Source organism: Idiotropiscis lumnitzeri, chromosome 1, assembly GCF_059441095.1.
Source record: "Idiotropiscis lumnitzeri isolate Australia: NSW breed Sydney's pygmy pipehorse chromosome 1, RoL_Ilum_1.0, whole genome shotgun sequence".
NCBI classification, from domain to species: Eukaryota; Metazoa; Chordata; class Actinopteri; order Syngnathiformes; family Syngnathidae; genus Idiotropiscis; species Idiotropiscis lumnitzeri.
In genome coordinates this window covers 7,567,498-7,586,509 of record NC_142391.1, presented here as the reverse complement: position 1 = coordinate 7,586,509, position 19,012 = coordinate 7,567,498, and the positions used below count along the sequence as shown (strand labels likewise).

At 38.9% G+C, this 19,012-nt stretch overlaps 1 protein-coding gene across 2 annotated transcripts; it reads right to left on the bottom strand.

Annotated features, from left to right (window-relative positions):
• Nucleotides 1-1,364: 1,364 nt before the first annotated feature.
• Nucleotides 1,365-18,238, bottom strand: tunar (TCL1 upstream neural differentiation-associated RNA). 2 transcript variants are annotated; one of them, XM_088314173.1, is made up of 3 exons: nt 18,140-18,238; nt 9,542-9,851; nt 1,365-3,807 (listed from the first exon to the last, which is right to left on the bottom strand). In XM_088314173.1, exon 3 carries the CDS (start codon nt 3,780-3,782, stop codon nt 3,621-3,623), a length of 162 nt encoding a protein of 53 aa, XP_088170299.1. In that variant the 5' UTR covers nt 3,783-3,807; nt 9,542-9,851; nt 18,140-18,238; the 3' UTR covers nt 1,365-3,620. The 2 variants fall into 2 exon arrangements, with proteins under 2 accessions (XP_088170299.1, XP_088170290.1); XM_088314164.1 differs by lacking the exon at nt 18,140-18,238 and adding an exon at nt 9,973-10,073.
• Nucleotides 18,239-19,012: the final 774 nt, after the last annotated feature.

Here is a 19,012-nt window from a genome sequence, read left to right as displayed (position 1 = left end):
CAGCTACTTTGCAGCTCACTTGCGAGGATGCAAGTGTACACTTAACGTGGTCCAGTATTTGAATTTGGCTTTGCAAAGAATGCAAATTAATTTTGAAAAAAATCAAACTCAGTTAACTGAGTTAATATATTTAATCGCATTCATTTTTTAAAAATTAATCTTGAGTTAACGCTTTAATTTTGATAGCCCTAATATATGTATAAAATGTATCTTGTCTTAATGTTTTAATTTTGACAGCCCTAAATTAACCTTTTTTAAAAATTATATTGTTTAAAAGGATAGAACTTCCTATTTTAAAATGTCTTTTTGAAATAAAAAAAATATTTAAAAAGCATTTTTTAAAAAAGATAGCTTTTTTAAAAAAAAGGAAAAAAGAAATGGGGTTAAGGAAATTTAAAACAGAAAGCAAAATTTTGTCTTTTTAAAAAGATTTGTTTTTTTTTTAATGTCCTGGTCCAACTGTGCGCATTTCTTTTGACGAGGTTTATTTTGATACAAGTGGCACATCCTTCGGGAAAAAAGAAAGAACAAAAAATCCAATTAGTAGGTATAAAAAGAGAGAGGATTGGAAAAAAATTATTCATTGGGGTTAGGGGGAGGGGCGAGGGATTGGTTTAGAGTTTCGGGTTACAGTTTTGGATTAGGGTTAGTGTGAAAGTATATAAGTAATCCCGTATTTTACTCTATTAGTATCGCAAAGGAATTTCCACAGAGGAGAAGACCCTCAGGAGATGAATGCGGGAGGATTGGATAAAGCTGCAACAAAGGAGGTTTGTCCGAAACACCTCGGAAACAATGGACTTTCGTGCTGGGACAACAAAAGTCACGCTGGTGGCTCCTATCAGTCTACAGCTGCCATTTGTTAAGTGTTTACGTTCATGACTGCCATGTTTACTTTATTCCCGCCCTTTATCTTTACGGCAATTGAGGACCCCTGGGTTAGAGTTTATCTTCAGGGATTAGGGTTTAGGGTTAGAGTTTGGGGTAGGGTAAGCATTTCGAGGTAGGGTTAAGGTTGAGGGTTATGGTCTAGGTCAGGGGTCCTCAATCCTGTTCCTCGAGGGCCGGTGTCCTGCAGGTTTTCCATCTCTCCCTGCTGCAACACAGCTGATTCAAATGATCAGATAAGCAGCAAGGTCTGCAGAAGCAAAATAACGATTGCTCAGGTGTGTTGCACCAGGGAGAGGTGGAAAACGGGCAGGACACCGGCCCTCGAGGAACAGGATTGAAGACCCCTGGTCTAGGTTTTAGCGTTAGGGGTAGGGTTTCGTGTTAGAGGTTCGGGAACAATCAGAATCAGAACAAATGATCAGTCATTTCCATCCATGTACACCAACATCACTTTATTCCGTGGATGTTTTCTTTTACCCCCAAAAAAATCGCAGTATGAAAAAAAACAAATTTGCAGCTCACAAGTCAAGGGGAGCCATTCAGTATGGTACTGCACACTTAAACGGCCGAAAAGTGTCATTACATTTCCGAAAGATGACTAAACCAACGGGCTCATCAGCACCGGCGATAATTAGGAATACATTCAGAATTCTGCGTGTGTCTGTGTGCTTAATCGGTCTTCCTTTTTCCAAAAGAAATCTTTTATTGATCCGCATTAGAGGAGTGCAGCCCCGTGGTGGTCGGATGAGGATGCAGCTTTTTTTTTTCCACTTCAGCCAGTGCTTGTTTGGTCAAATTTTGCCTCCTTGCAAGAGATGATGATAGCGAGACATAAAGCGGTCTCAGGCACTTTTTCAAGTCATGAGGTTTTGGATTGTCGTCTTGACGGCCAACTCGAGCTCTACGTCACCTTTTATCCTGGACAAAACATTAGGTACACCTGGAAAACACGGCAGAACCACCAAAGGCGATCGTCCCCAAAAGTAAATTTAATTAGGAGTTCTAGTGCACATTTTCTGAAAAAATAGGAGTTTCAAAACATGGGAAAATATTGTGAGATTTTGTCTCAGCGACATTTACACCAATGAGTGCGTTAAATTTTGGCCATATTTTTCCCTGCGTATGCATTTCGACTAAGTTTTGTCATGGCAAATTTTTGGACGTTTTAAATGAAAATCTCACGAGGCAGCCATAGCAATCACAGCCTGTCATGTTTGCCCATTTTATCCAAGGTGGCCTGAGGCAAATTCTTTTAATAATCGGTTGATTATTTTGTCGATGATGCTGATCACTAGAGTAAAAAGTAACCAATAAATAGATTTAATATCTAAATAAATATATTAAAAAATAACCAGTCTTCTTTCATGGGGGTGGACTACAGAAATTTGAGAATGTTTACTTTCAATGGGCTGAAAATCTGAGGATTTGGACACGTTGAAATTAGACACAGTCCCCAAATGATGAAACAATATATATAAAAATATTAATCCAATAATTTGTCATTGCATCTTAAAAACGATGCATGAACTAATAAAATTCAACACGTTTTGCTTAAATCATGTTTCTCCAAAAAAAAAAAAAAAATTCCTAAAAAGTATTATTTCTCTATTATTGTAAGCCGCTGCAACAATGTGCTCCGTTTGAGCGTACAACTGTGCTAAAATACAGAAATCTAATTAAAAAAAAAAATGACTCAATTAAAATGGATTGCACATAAAAAGCACATAAATGTAACATAAACCTTCATTTATGGTTACAAAATTGAAGATTGAATGGAAATGTACTTCATTTAAAAGTTACTTAGAACAAAATTATAATTCGGCAGTGACTCTTAATTATAGCAAAAGAGGGAGCCGTTCTTTAATTTAAGAGTCAAAGAAATGAAATTGGCTTCATGTTAAAAAAAATCAGTTTTTCTCTCAATTTCATCAACATATTTAAGTAAATGAAGACCTTGAAACCACTTTTAGAAAGGCAATGGGTTAAATATAAAATACATTTGTATTTTACCAGATTTAATCAAATTCAGGATTTTCCGATTATGATGAATTTCATGCTTCAGGCCATTATGGTCAATATTTGGGATGGGCAAAATAATTATGTCAGTGTTTTTATTTTGTATTTTACTAAACAGCGTCCTTGAGTGTCTTGAAAGGCGCTACCAAATCTAATTTATTATTATTATTATTAGAATTAATTATTGAATAAAAACTGGACGACGCGATTTCAAGTAGTTTGCTATCGGAAGAAGGAGGAGAGGACGGCCTTTTGATCATTTTAGCACTTGAAACGAACACCAATTTTACCTAAGAAACACACGCACACACTCAAACACACAAGCCACGATTACGTTTTTCCTGAACAATATAATATAAGAAAACTCCAAATAAAGTGAAATTCAACAGCTGTCTTTCCCAAGTCGGTTCAAAATGACCTCATTTTTGTTAAGAAACTCCTCTAGAAAAAGTCTTTGCGTTTCACATCGTTCAGTCCGCAAAAGGAAATCTCAAACACGTTTAAGAATATATATAGTATTATAAAACGCTTTATCCAAACGCTATTGCAGTCTTGTGTGATCCATCTGAGCTGCACTTTAAAGTCTATTTGTTCTGTCCGTGCAAGTCAATATTCAGGATATTTGCACATCCACCGTAAGCTCTTGGATCCCGTTTCCGCCTTCCCACGGATGTCTCCGCATCGCCGGTCATGGTTGTTGTTGTCGAACGGCTCTACAACGTGGTGTAGATGTAGACAAAGATGATGACCAGCAAGTTGAGAATGGTCCCGATGATGCCCAACATGGCCAAGATGGTCTCCTCCTTGCTTTCTTTGTCTTGGCTTCCCCTTTCCTCATCACTGTAGACAGAGTTGATCATTTTCCCGGGAAGCATCTGGAGTTTGCGTCGCACACCAAGTCTGCGGTGAACACAGAAATTTCACGTTACCGTCATGTGGTTTCATCGCCCAGACGTTCCGTAATCAAGAGTTTAATTAACATATTGAATGAAAAAGAGAAATCTCAAAAGTCAGCATTGTATTGTTTCTGAAACAAAAAACCAACAGATTTGGTTTCACATCGCAGTTAGCGAAGCAAATCAACTGTCGAGACGGTATAGAAAAATCGTGGCGCACGTCACCTTTACGCGCGGTCAGAGTTTGATTTATTTTTGATTTATCTAAAAGAAATGGAAAATGTTACAAAGATATTGCAGAAATTTAAAACAAAACGTGCTGTTTTAATATATGGTAATATGGCAGGTTGGTTTCTCTGAGTTGACTTTTAGTTTTCTTGTGTTTTTTGTTTTGTTTTGTTTTGTTTATTTTATTTTGTGTTGTTTAGCATTTGATAGTTCTATACAAAGAAGAAGAGAGCGGAAATTGATATTGTTCAATAATAAAAATTTAAATAAATAAATAAATAACTGACATCGGAGCAGCTAGCTAGCAACAAGCTGCTAGGTAGTTTACTGGTGTGGCTAACCACGTTCCGGAGTCGCTCCTAAGTCAGGAATCAGCGCTTTTGTAGCGGTGAACACGCTACACTTGTGACAAGAAAACATTTTCAGAAACAGGTGATGAGGAAAGATGGAGAAGCCATGCTAAGTGCTAAGCGAACCAAAGACGGAAATGGCTAGCATGCTTCATACCGAAATGCTTGAGATGAGTTAAAGAAAGTGTCCGGAGGGAAAATATACTCGCTAAACAGAACCGGAAACTGGTAATGAATTAAGTTCCATGACAACGAATGTCAGCCATGAGAATTTTAAATATATTAATGCCGTATAAAGTATTCACAAGTTATGTTGTTTGTTTATTTGCAGCGTCCTGAAAGCTTTTGACTTTTTAGGGCTGCATTTCAATATATATATATATATATATATATATATATATTATATATATATGTGTGTGTGTGTGTGTGTGTGTGTATAAAAACAAAAACAAAATTGTTGAATTTTTGATGAATATAATCCATATCTGGGATTAACCAGCAAAAAAAAAAATGCTCTGTAAAATTAGAAAGTTGCTCCACAAATAAAATAATTAATTCACAAAGCAGCACGACAAAGAAAAAACAAATGTTTCGATCCTTGGGGCAGATATTTTATAGTTGGCATCCAAATAACAAGCATTGCACAAAAGATGTTTTAGTAATTGGAAAAATCACAAATTTTGAAGACGCATGCTTTTTCCTGGACAGATGCTGTAATTGTGGCGGAATGAAAAACAGCAGGCGAGTCCATTTTTGTCAAGGTTTAACTTTTTTTCCGCACAAAAAGAAAATTCAGAATTCAAATTAAAATGTAAAAAAAATGACAAAAAAAATAGATAAAAAAAATAGATAACCCACATCACCACAGCCCTCAATCTGTAAATAGTCAAAAATAACTTCACTGTCATCTCGCTTCTCGCATGTTGCCTACATGTTTTATTCACGACTTTGAGAAATATTTTCCCATCAAAAATAAATTACTTTCTTTAATTAGCCGCTAATTTCTATTACACCATATGAAAAGCGCTTTGTTACAGCTCCGGCTGTTGTGAAATACGCGATATAAATAAAGTTGTATTGTATTGTATTTAAAAGAATATCAGCCATCTGCTCCGTTCAAAGTCGGCAAAAAGACAGTGACGAAACACTCATCGTCGTTCAATGTGGTGGCCAAAGATGGCCTTTACACGATTTCTGCTTTAGATGATTTGCAACCATTAAATATGTTGGCACACAACTCAGGTTCAACTTGTCCGTTATTTTATGCAGCCTGCAGTGAGGTGTGTACAAAGTGTCGTATGATTTTTTATTTTTTTTTGCTATATCCTGGAGGCGCAGCAGCTTGTGCAAGTTGGCATCCGAAACGTCTCAGGAGAAACGTGTTTTCTCTTTGCAGGTCAGTGGGTTGCACACGGCGACTGGCGACAGCAAGAGCTTGTAGGCTTGGAGTGGACCAAAAATAGACTTCCTGACAGGGAACGGAAGGCTCGTCGTGTGATTGGAGGATAAAATACGCACTTCTTGGCCATGACAACACAAGCACGGGTAACTTTTCCGACGCGTGTTAGCCTTTCATTGACCCTGAAAATCGAGATGCCAAAAACGTTCTTTTTTTTTCCTAAAAATGATAATTATCCCTGCATCTCATTAAATAAGTGCAATTGACGGCCTCTTAAAGATGTTTACAACTGCCTACAGATGATACAAGAAAAGCAGTAAAGCACTACTTTTGTCCAAATGAAACTCCTCAAGTGACAAACTGCTTTCTTGGCACAGAGATGCCTCAATATGGTAGCAAAGGAATACTTTTGTCGAAACCAAGTTCCTCAAGTGACTTCAACATAATTCCATGGCACCGAACCAAATTGCCGCCAAAGCACAAGTTTTGTCCAAATGAAACTCCTCAACTGACTTTTGCACAGTTCCTTTGCACCGAGAGACCACAAGATGGCGGAAATGGCGTTGTTCTGAGGTCTCCAATTTCTTGGAATTTAAGTTTTTGTAATGCCTTGGTGTCGCACGGTTTAAATTGAGGGGGGGGGACTATTTTCATTGCCTGTCAATGATTTGTAACCAAAAGGTTCTGCGACACGTTACTGTGGTGAGAAGATCCAATTCCACTTCATTGGGTAATTTATTTTTTTTTGTTTTCAAGAGAAAGTACCGTTGTTTATCGAGCTATGCTAGTGACGTATAGCGACAGGCAGAAACATAAAATGCTTTTTTTACTTGATGACGGAACGCAGAACTAACCGGCGTATGCACCTGTTGCCATTCGTATAACGGAATAACAATTTTAAAACGAGCCCGGATTTTACGTTAAGGACATTTGAGAGTAATTTGAGATGGGATTTGTATACAGCACTGAAAATGGAAACAAAAAAAAAGAAAGAGACCTGGGCAAAGTAATCCGTTTCTCAGTTTTGGCATTTTTGATTTTATTCCGTGAACTAAAACAACTCCCAAATTTCAAAATCAAACATTGTCATTTGGGGGCAATTGTTGGCAGAAAATGAAAATTTTCCTTTTTTTTTTTACACCATGTTGTGTTGATTTTATGCAAGATTTTCTAATGTGAAATATGTCCCATGGCTCAATGAAGGTTTGTAAACACTGCGTTGTTATTAGACGAGGTAATGATATAAAATTTGTGGGTGCATATTTTTTCATACATTTAGTATGAACTTGAAATTGGCCAGATGGGGGAAAAAAACGTGCCTCTAGCTGTTACCTTAGGCAGAGGGAAGATTGTTTTCCTACTCTGGCAATCACTCCAATTGATTAGTTATTTGACTTTGCCTCATTCGGAAGAAGTCCAGAGGATTCTGTTATCTCTCGCTATTGATTGCTCCTGTCACTCATCAGCTCATTTCAACACTTTCACGCCTGATTAATCCGGGCTGCCGTTGTGAAGGCCGCTCAGCAGTCCAACCGTTTTCTTTTTCCCTGAGTTATTATCCTTCCGAGACCGGGCTCGCACCTGCGAAGCAACAAGCCCGCAGGCGTTTCAAACAAAGCACAACAAGATAAAAAAAAAAAAAAGAAAGAGCAGCCAGAAGAAGTGATGCCAGATCTCAGACAACAAATCCCAACACTCCTGCTGGCTTGCGTCTAATAGAAAGCCAACATCCGCAGATCAGTGGAGAGTGAAACCGTTTGCCACGTGAATAATCGCCCGCATGTCACACAAAAGGGGGGCCAGATGCTAACGCGCTCCGACAAGGCACGCTCGCTTTTGGCCTCGCGGAATGCGCATGCAGGTGCACGCCCACCGCGACACACTTGAAGATTAGAAAGCGGCTCGTTCAGTCGACCGGAAGGAAGATGCCGTTTCTTTTCCGTCTTTGACGGAGTGACATTGTTCGGTTTGTGGGAAAACTTGGAGTAATTACTTGCCTCCTTCTATGATCCCGAAACAGTTCAATAGTTCAAACTCATCATTGCAACAATTTGGAAATAAACGGCTGACAGATAAATTGAAAGTGCAAATGAACATGCAGATCTTTCCACTAACAACCCAGGCTAAACTTGCTCTCCAACAAGTAAAGTCAGAAAGAGCACAAAAACTGCACACAGGTGAGTTTTTCAACAAATAACTGGGGAAGGGTTCGACAAAAACAATGTTAACTCATTCACTACCAGACAAGTAAAAAAAAAAAAAAAAAAAAAAAAATTTTGACGTCTTTAGCCGTCAATGGCAGTAAATGAGTTATTGGATGAATTTGCGAACCGTTAACATGGACGGGATTCCTATATGCCGTAACACTTTTGAAGCTGACAACTCCACCTGGGGTACTAATTATTGCAAAGGCCTACCAGTTTGAAATCACCAATTTGCTCAAATTATCTTTAATAACAATGATCATCTGAGATGGCTTTATGTGTGCCTAAATGTATTTTTCACGCTTCTTCCAAATTTGTCTTTACTTTATGTCATTTTTTAAACTCACATGTGGTAAGACTCGACACTCTGACTGTTTGCAAGCTTCGGTGCTGCTGGTTTTGTTCGCAACAGAATTGAAAAGGGCTCGTCGGTTCACAGGTGTGTTCGAACAATCACGTATGGACAGAGATAATTACAGTTATTAATAGAGACGTTTGAACACCGATGATCGATAATATTTTAGCTATATAAAATGATGAAAAATTGTGATCTTTGTTTCTGATGCAGATGATGGAAGTGTCAATCGGCTGCAGTATAGCGCCAACTACTGGCGAGGAGGACTTAATGTCCTAAGTATCAATGACCGGTATCGGCAGCCACTACGAGTACCCGATAACCTTAAAATAAGGCCTGTATCGGCCCTTTCGTTTGAGAATGCAAAGTTGTTGTGTGTTGAGTAGTTCCTGGCAATGGCAACACAAAAAGAAAGATTTTCATTTGTCCTTTGAGTTTTTTTCCAAATTGGATTTGGCCACCACAGCGGACGGGTGCCTCGCATGGCTGAGATTCAAGGGTTCAAATATCGGCCATGGACTTCCTGTGCGGAGTTTGCGAGTTCTTTCTGCTGGTTGTTTATGTCTATATGAAAACACAATTCACCAATATAATTGATGTCTTTACAAAGTTTTCAAAAAATCTTGATCTGTAAGATGGAAAAAAAAAAGTTTGGGTTGCTTTTGGGGTAAAAATAAAACGCTTGAAAATAAATGCAACAAGAATATTAGAAACCGCCTCTCACTATGATGTAATGTCTGAAAAGTATGAAAACTGTGCAGCAATGTGCGCGGAAAGAATTTGGCCTGTGAGCACGAATTTGAAAGAAAGGCTTCTAAGGGTCAAGCCTGCATCAAAAAATGCACGGCCCAATAAATCTGCTCCAAAGAAGGCAGCATGTTGCCGAGGGTCAGACGTCAATTAAAGTCATTGTTGGCGTTACGTAAGAGCCACTTTAACCTGGAAAGCACACGCATGACATGACGGGCATCACCCGTAGCCTCTTTTTCGGCCATCTCCATGAATAATTCAAAGAAAAAGAAAAAAGCCTAGAAAACATGGTCCGACCACCCAGATTTATGTTTCTTTTATGAAGTCTACGTAAGCTCTCATACATGAATTCACCCCCATAGGAAGGACTTTTAACTCAATTCACTACTAGGGTGAGTAAAAAAAAAAAGACGTATTTAGCCGTCAATGGTATTGAATGAGGAGAGACCTACCTTGCAAAGTATCAGGAATAACATGCACATGCTGGAGGTGGACACTTCCCAGGAGTGCGCAGACAACGAAAGTGACGGCGGACCCCTCTCATACTTCAGCGAGGGGCTCACTTGTCGTCCGAGCGCTCCACTTGACTGTTCATCTCTCAACTTGCTCCAGCTTCAAAGCGCATAAGCGTCGTCGTCTTCCTTTTTTTTTTTGGATGATGTCAAGTTGAAGAAGGGATGAGAGGCAGATGTGGGTGTGGGAGCGAGAGAGTGGAGAATATATCGCATGGGAACACCTCCGTCCTCCTCTTTCGTCTCAGTTCTGCAAACAAACAAACCGCCACCAAAAAGATTTTTTCAGTTTGCGCCCGCCCTGCCTTGTGGAGGACTTTTGGAATCAAATGAAACTTTGAAGCTTGTTTCTTTTTTTTTTTTTGAAGCACCTTTTTGTCAGGAGTGCTGCGAAGGGCACCCGTCACCGCGCGCTGCTTTCAGGCAAGAGGCATCCCCCTACTCTCCGTCTCCCTCGCTTTCTCTCTCCCTCACTTCCTCTCCCCCCCCCCGCATATTAATGCAGCTGCGGTTGCCCGGCAACGCACTCGAGGGAGTCTCAAGTACACGCACACATAGCGTGGCGACAAGAAGCGATTGTGACAGAGGCCACGATGAGGGCCGCCGGTCCCATTCGGTATGTTTGGAGGAATTGTGCGTGTGTGTGCGCGCATGTGCACCTCTAATTAGGGCGGAATATATTTTATAATAATGTAATTGTGATATTTATTTCCTCAAAATTGCAATTATTATTTTGAAGATCCACTTCCCGTGTATTTTTTTTAACAAACAAGAAAATAATCAGTATTATAATAAACGATATCAAATTTATTAGATATAAATGTTTTTGTTTCACGGAATAGGTGTAACCTAAAATTAAGTCAAATTAGCCATGAATTCAAATGAAAGGCAGACTTGATTTGGAGTCGTTTTCACTTTGCAGTATTTTAAGCGTTCACTTGGCCAAATTCACAAAATTGTACAATGCAGGTGCGATGCAAACAAGTCAGTAAATCTCTCTCTTAACGTAAGTCAGCCTCCCCTACCTTTCTCACTCTCTCTCTCTCTCAAAAGTTTGCGCAATACGTATTTCAACATACATTCTATTTTATAGACATCGGGATTGTGGGGAAAAATTCCTTTGTTGCTGAACCAAGCCCTTAATTAATATCACAAAATATATGACATATTATATTCTTTTTATTGTATTATTATTGTTCTCATTAATATACGGAAACCTGAGGGCAGATTCAGAACCAGCGCAAGATAAACCTGACTGAACAAAATTAATCTTTGTTTTGTTTTTTTTTTCAAAAAATTGCAGCCTTTGTGATTTGAAAATTACATTATACTACATTGTGAGGTCGATTTGAATTCGATTAATTGTTCAGCCCTTAATCGATTCCGGTCTGAGAAGAGTGCATGTGTGCTGTCTACTGGTGTAGCATGAAAATAAGTGGACGGTACTTTGCAAATGTATTAGACCACGTGAGCGCACCACAGAGAGCAGGAAGCCTTTTGATGCCTTTAAATTCAGTGAGCTCTTGGCACTTTTTGTTTTGAACAGGAATGAGGAATTTAATACGGAATTAATTTTTTTTTTTTACATCATCGGTAAAAATAAGACGATATATTATGGTGAGTTATTTATAGACTTTACACATCTGATTGGCTGATTTGGATTGGCAGATATTTTATTCGTAAATTTTGTCTATTTGGGGATCAATAATGTGTTTTTTTTGTTTTTACTTTCTGATCGGCTCCAAAAACGTGATTGTTAGTTATCTCCCTTTCCTCCAGGTGATTCCAAAACTTTCGTTTGCGATCTTTTACGTCACCATTCGCACCATTCCAGCCATGCAAAGTACGAGACAGATAGCGGCATCCAACGCGAGTAACCTCCGGGATATTTTACAAGGCAATGAAGCACTCGGACGAATCGTCCGTCCTTTCCTTCTTTGCCTCACTTCACCTCTGCCAGACAAAAGGACGCCGGCTTTCGGTGTTTGTCTCCCAAGAAGAAGGAGAAGAAATGACTCACGCAGAGGCCAGACTGAACATTTCTCATTTTAAGACACTTTCACGCCTTGAATATTTATCGTTCTTCATCAGCTCACACGAAACCTAATAGTCGCTTCTTCGTGAGGGAGATACACTTGGAGGCCGTTTTGTTCCTGGAGAATCTAATAACATTCAATACAAGAGTTGTATGAATATTCTGCTTTTACGGAGCTCTTGTTGTATTTGGCAAGTTTTGTTACAGCTTTTGTATTGAACCTCCGAAGCTCATGCACGTGCACCAAATGAGTACTTGCGCGTGTTTTGATCAATTCAACAAGAAATGTAAACAATCGGTAAACAATCGGTAAACGCTCTTTGTCGTACTTTGTTTTTGTCAAATTCATTTTGTTTTTTCATTGATTACAGTAATCCCTCGCGGAATTCGCTAGTCTCAAGTTAAACTAGTTTTTTTTTTTTTTTTTTGTGGAACACATCTCCGGCCGCTCGGTCACTGAAAAAGTCAGCTATTTGCATTTTTTTATGCTCTTTCTGAAATACACTGTGATGCCACAAGATGGCATCAAAGTGCTGTCTAAAAAGGAAAGTAGCAGTACAGTCATTGGTTCAAGGACGTATGTTGAAATTTGATTTGAATGAGAAGCAAGTTTTGTATGTCGTGATGGAAATTTAAGGTAGTGGTGAAAAGTTACGACAGTCTTTTGGGATCATAGCTTAGCTTATTTATTTAAAAAAAAATAAATATTTGTAAACAGAAGAACAGTTTAATTGATCGATAAAGTGAGCAATGCATTCAAGGACATCCACTTCTGTACCTTGTGACTCACTTTTCTGTTTGACGCCTCGCAATGTTGGATTGTTGGGTTTCGTTTTGGTCTGATGATGTGAAAATGTGAAGAGCATGATGACGACGAGGATTGGTTAATGATCAATTCTCATTGTGAGGCATGAACCAGGAACTGCGTCGGCCAACTTGGGATCAAAAACTTGTGAATTTGAAAGTTGTGTCGTGCCTTGACTTTTATCCAACAAACCTTACACCAATACCAAAATCAATTTTCTTCACATAAACGTGTTTTGGACTGACCAGAATATTAAAAAAAAAAAAAACAGACGCACACACATTCAAATAGATTGTAAGTTACAAGCAGAATAAAAAGATCAAAATTTCCTTTGACCAATATTCATTTCAATGCAAGGGCTTTGTTGCCAGCGGGATATGTTGGAAACGTCAAGCCGCTGACAACAAACAAGGCCGGATGGCGCTTTGTGCAGCAAATGACCTGCAATGTCTAACAATCAAAATGGAAATGTAAAGAGACGATTCCCTCTGTGACACGACGCCGCTGGTGTGCATAATGAGAGGCCTCGCGGTGTCACTTCCTGCAAGGACATTTATAACAATTAATCTGGATTTCCATCAAATTTTGGAAGCAGATCTGCAGGGTGCTCTGAATGCGTGCTGATAATCCACTGTGTCATGGCGGCGGTTGTTCCAACAAGCCAATATCAGAATATCAGTGTAGAAACAGCCACTGGCATTTGTTAACATTTTTAATTTTTCTCAATTTATTTAACAATCAAACTTTTCACTCGCACCAACTCATGTTTTTCTGTGCAGTTGTTTGCAGGTGGGGGACACGAGTCAAATCTTTTGACTCGAGTCAGGCAAAAATTCAGGTCTTGGTACTTGCTTGGCTAAAACTTACCAAAGATTCAACTTAATGTTGATTTGCTATTTAAAAGACTCAATTTGACTTAAACTCGAAGTAGACTACAAGTCTGACCTATTAAACTCATTCACTACCAGCCGAGTGAAAAAAAAATAAATCTTTGACGTATTTAGCCGTCAATGGTAGTGAATGAGTTGAAGGGGAAGTCAACCTAAAAAAAAAAAGTCTTTGCAATAAAATGTTTGATGCGCCTTCACAAATCTAAACACGACATTCTGATTCATATTGCGTTTGTGGGATATTAGACATTTCAGGGGGGGGGGCAACCATTTTGTCACTTCTGGCGACTGTCAATGACATCACAGTTGCTCAGGTAACGACCAATCAGGACTCACCTATTTTGTGAAGCTGAGCCATAATTGGTCATTAGCTAAGCACCGAGCCTTGGCAGCTCTAATGAACACTTATTCCCACCGCTGGTTGTTTGTCTGGAAAAATCGTTAGTCATGAAGAGCAGCAACAGTCTATTGTTGCGACCAACTCATAGGTGACAAACGTGACGCAAGTCATGCGTGTAAAATTCCAACTACACAGCTGTGATGCAAAAAGGGGCAGAAAATGCGCTTCCTTCAAGTATCGGAGGAGAGGCGGTAAAGACAAAAGCTCAAAAGTTATGCTAGACGACAGTTTGTTGAAGCAATTTGAGAAACGCGGTGAGCAAAATTAGTTGTATAAAATTGTAGTGGACTGAAAACGATTTGTCGCAGTCTCAATAAGTGCCCCGAAAACTCATCATTTTATGTCGGTTAATGCTGGTCATTCAAAAGCAAGGGCCCCTCTTGGAGGTCATAAGTCTAAAAACTGGTGTCTGGAAAACGATTCTGTCATTTTTTTTTTTTTTTTTTAAGTGCATACGTGCATATGAGGACCAATGGGCCATTAAAAAAATTACTTAAGTAATTATCTACTAACTGATGTACTTAACTTAAATTTGCGCCAATTAAAATCTCTGATATGATTCTAATGTGTTCCAAATCTGACATCAAGGCGGTGAGGCAAGGCGACCTTGGCAAAATGTTTGTTACTTGGTGGCACATACCTCGGGTCAAAAGTTCCCAACATGCTGGTAAATTACTGATTTAAAAGGGACATCATATTTTTGGAAATGGTCAATGTACTGTGGGTTAGACAGGCCCCTTTCTTTTGTTATATATAAAAAAAAAATGAAAATTATTCCCTTCATTTTGTCTGAGCAGGAATACATTCAAATGAATCGTAAAATATAGCAATCTAATGGCAAAGTTGGCAACACTAAATTGCTGAAGCGAGGAAGCTGTGCCAATTGGATCAGGTTTCGTCTTTTTCATCAAAACAGTAATGAATATTTCAGTTTGAAACATTCCCCAAATAAATATTTTCCATGCCGTTCAGGGGTGCACATTTTGGTTATGATTCATTGTTGCTACAATGATGAGTGGCTCCTTAGAAAAATTCCACCCTGTAAGCGATCCAGGGACTCCAAAAGATTGATAACCTCTTCCATTCATTACGATCACATTGTTTCATGTTTCTTTGATTAATTAATCCATTTTCCATGAGTCTGAGCTTTCACATGAACTTCTTGAGCATTCTTTGGACCACGGTGAGCAACATCAGATATGCGCAAGGCCGGCCAACCAGTTTCACTCCTGTCCAAAAGTTGTACATGATGTAGGTACGTTACAAAAAAATATTCCAAATATGGAAATATTACATGAGATTAAATAGAGACAAAAATACAATCGGTTTTGTTTTCAGATTAGCAAACGGGTCGCTTTAAGGATAAGGAATTATGTCGCAATATGATCCGTATAAATATGGTCCCAAATTGTCCACTCATGAATAATATAAAATGTTATTTAATCTTAAACGATCTAACCTGCGTTGATTTTTTTAAAATTTCATGATAGAAATAAATTACACTTTTAATCTAACATGATTGGTATATTTTTTTTGCGGAATTTTTCATTTGATTTCTTGCAAAATTTTTCATGATGACAAGTGGAGTTCTGTTCCTTTGACAGAAACCACATTAATACAAAATGAATCAAAATATATGAATTCATTTTGTACTCCCAGAGACAAAAACACTTAAGGTGAAACTGCGAAAAGTGCTTCACCAAACACTTTTGTTTGATTAATAGCAAAGGATAAACTTCCCTAATAGACCTTTTGTGGAGTAAATGGAATTGGTCAACATCTTTTGCACCAACTTGAACGGGGATTGCCTCAGCGATCCAAATTAATGGAGATGTAATCAGCACAAAAAAAAAAAAAACACATCTGCTCTTCATTGTGTCCCTCACATCCAACCATCTCTCATTTGTCCTTCCGAGAACTTTTAAACAATGATCAACTTCAAGGCTGTAAAGTTTAGCACAGTGAACATTCTTGTATTTCTAATCACGGAGGAAAGAACCAACAGTCCTGAGTCAGGACTCCTGACGGATTTAATTTCCGAGTTGGTCGCAAAAAAAAAAATATTGCAAAGCTCTATTCTCCGTGGGGATAAATTCCAGGTCGAGAAAATCTACAATATAGTGCAGGTGTGGGCAAACTACGGCCCGGGGGCCACATGCGGCCCGCTAAATATTTTAATCCGGCCCGCCGAACTTTAAAAAAATTAAATTAACAAACCTTGTTAATGTTTTATTTGGTTTTTCAAAGACATATTTATTGTTGCCATGCTTTTGTTTACTTTCATTTAAAATCAAATGTATTTTTTTTTTCTCCGATGAGGTGAGGTTACCAAAACACTCCATCCCTCCGCTCTTGGTCCGGCCGCTCTGTCAAATTTTAGAACCCACTGTGGCCCGCCAATCAAAAGGTTTCCCCACCCCTCATATAGCGAGAACTTTTTTTTCATAAAAATTCCCAACACGACAAAAGACATGGTTGGAGCTAAAGTGGCGCTGACATGGTTCCGTGGCATGACACCATTAATCCTAATTAGCCAACAACATGAAGGCGGAATGGAGGCGACGGACATGAGAGAAATCAAAATTCAACAATGTTAAAGATTGAAATTTCATTTCTGTGCTGCCGAGAGACAGATGAGCTTCTCGCGCAGGTCGTACAGTGTAAAAGCATTCCAGAGGCCGCATCGCTCGGAATGGGATGCTGAGGAATGTCAAAGACGGACGGGAGGAGCACAAGGAAAGCCATTAAAGATTGACATTTGATTGAGGTGTCTTCAAATCTGATAGAATAAAAAAAAAAAAAAGACCCACTGAAAAGGCAAAATCACTCAGAAGGACTTGAAGTAATGCTTTTAGGCTTGATTGACTAATGCTTGCAGCGGCCAACCGAGGTCCAGACATTTTTTTTTTTTTATTCAATTACAATTATTAAATGTGCAGGTTGGTAATCAAATAACACACTACATGTGTACTGGAAGTCTGATTTGACCTCAGTTCAAGATTTTAGCAGTCAGTGCATGAAAAGTTGGGTTTGACAATTACACTTAAACATACGCCACTGATTGTGTAATAATTATTATAATTTTTATTAAAAAAAAAAAAAAAGACTGGCAGAATTAACAAGATTTCTTTTACACTGATGACCTGCTTTGATTATCGAGTGATCATTACTTCATTGTGAACATGAAACATCAACCCGGTCGGCTCAGCAATGAACAGATTGAAATATAATAATCTGCTTTTACTAGCGGAAAACCGTTTAAAATACCAGTCAGCTTGTCTAGAGGTCAGACGTTCTTGCCATGTTGAGCAAGGCATAGCAGCAGCAGCAGCAGCAGTAATATTTCATGACGTGGCTTTTACGACAGATGCCGATTTCTATGATTTAAAGCCTGCCAGCGTTTGTGATCATTTTTGGTCATGTGTCTTTAACAAAGAGGCTTATTTCCACGACAATGGCATCAGGACATATTACTCCTGTACGAAAGACTACACTCAATCCTCGTGTAGAAAAGATTTGAAAATTATTCTACTGGTGGATAAATCAGTGGCCAAATGCTCATGGAATATATTGCGATGTCAGCCGAGAGTTCAACGTAAACATGGTGCATCGGCATTTAGCTGTTGTGCTGCTCACAAATGGAAGTAAAGTTAGCCTCAAGTTGAAATGCTTTTAAATCCATTAAAAATTTAGCTTTTTCCCCCATAACTGTGATGTCATGTAGAGCACTTAGAAAATAATGTTCTTGCGCTGTACGTTCTTTTAGTGATTCTTATAAAGTACTTTTTATTTGTATACGTTACCTTGCCTTAATTTTCTTAGTTTTTTTTTAAAACAAATATGTATGCCTGGAAAATGTAGTTTGCCTTTAAATGTTGCCCTTAAATGTTGTTTTGTAATTACACAGAATAAAAATGGTGTGTTGAATTAACTCAGTTTTATTCTGTCAAGTGGTTGCACAAAATAAAAATAAAAAATGCGCTTGGATGCAGAGGATTTTATTTTGTGCTATCGCTTGACCAAATAGAGTAAATTCAACATTTTATTTTTCAGTGCCTGTGAAGCACATTGAGTTTCCTTACACGAATACACAAATACAGCTGCCTTGCCTATTCGTCCAGAATGGTGGACATTTTAAGAGGCGTTTCTTCGTTCCTGCTCTTCCTGAGTTCAGCAAATTTAAAAAAAAAAAGACGATCATTTCTTTGATCGCAAGCTATCACGATAACCATGGTGTAAAACCAGCTAGCATTTGAAGTTGCGCATTTTTTTGCGCCTGTATCGTCAGTAAAGCGGCTGGTAGGGTGGTTTAATTGACATTAGGGTTACGATGGGGTCTTTGGAAAATTTTCCCCTGGATCCAAAAAGAGAAATCGGTTGAGAAGAGGTTGAAAAAAGGGGATCTTACTTGGTCAGCATGAGGTTCCGGCTGCACCGAAAACCAGAGTGACTTCGATCTGTCAAAGTGGCAGCAAAAGAAAAAGATTCCCCCGTCACCGAAACGCTCAATTAACCCTTCCCAACCGCTGCCGTCCACTTGCACCAGCGTGGCGAGAACGCGAGGCATGATGCATCTCTGATAATGAGGCTGCGCGAAACGCTCGCACGGTCACCGCGTCTCCGGAGATCTATTGTCTGTAGCGGTGCACGCCGGGCCGAAAAAAGACCCTGGCGGCGGTGGAAACTAATGAGAGCTTTAAGGCGTTTAGCATGAAAGTGTGTGAGACGAGATGTATCGCCTGTACGGCTTTTGAGTTAATCTACACATCTCGATCATAAGAGAAAAGGACGCCTCAGACTTTAATACATTCAAATGTATTCCATTGAGTGAAAAGCGCAAACCGTTTTGATTCTGGGCTTGTTCACGATCCAGGAAAGGGTTCTTGGGGATCATCTTTTGTTCCATGGGAGGATGTGCCACTCAAACAATTTCAGTCGCTTCCGTAAACAACTCCTGCAATGTTTGTTCTTCGATGAAATCAGTGTTGTGGAACGATACAAGATATCCTCGGTTTATGATGGAATTAAGTTCCTGTAGCGGCAAGTAAGCGTAAACCGGTCCAATGCTAACCAACACATAGGCAGTGGAAAAATAAAATCAGAATTGCAAGTAAATATTTGTCTGAAAAACACCCCACGAATCTAAAACTATCAAGCGATGAGTAAGAAGTTTTCCTCAATTAGACACTCATTTATTTTCAGGGCACTTTGGAGTTAACTTCTGAGCTCAACTGCACTGTTTCTACCCAAAACAGCAGCACTCACAAGGGTTACGCTAGTT

Coding starts and splice junctions, on each gene's coding strand:
- tunar (XM_088314173.1), bottom strand. CDS start 3,782: ATGCTTCCCGGGAAAATGATCAACTCTGTCTACAGTGATGAGGAAAGG.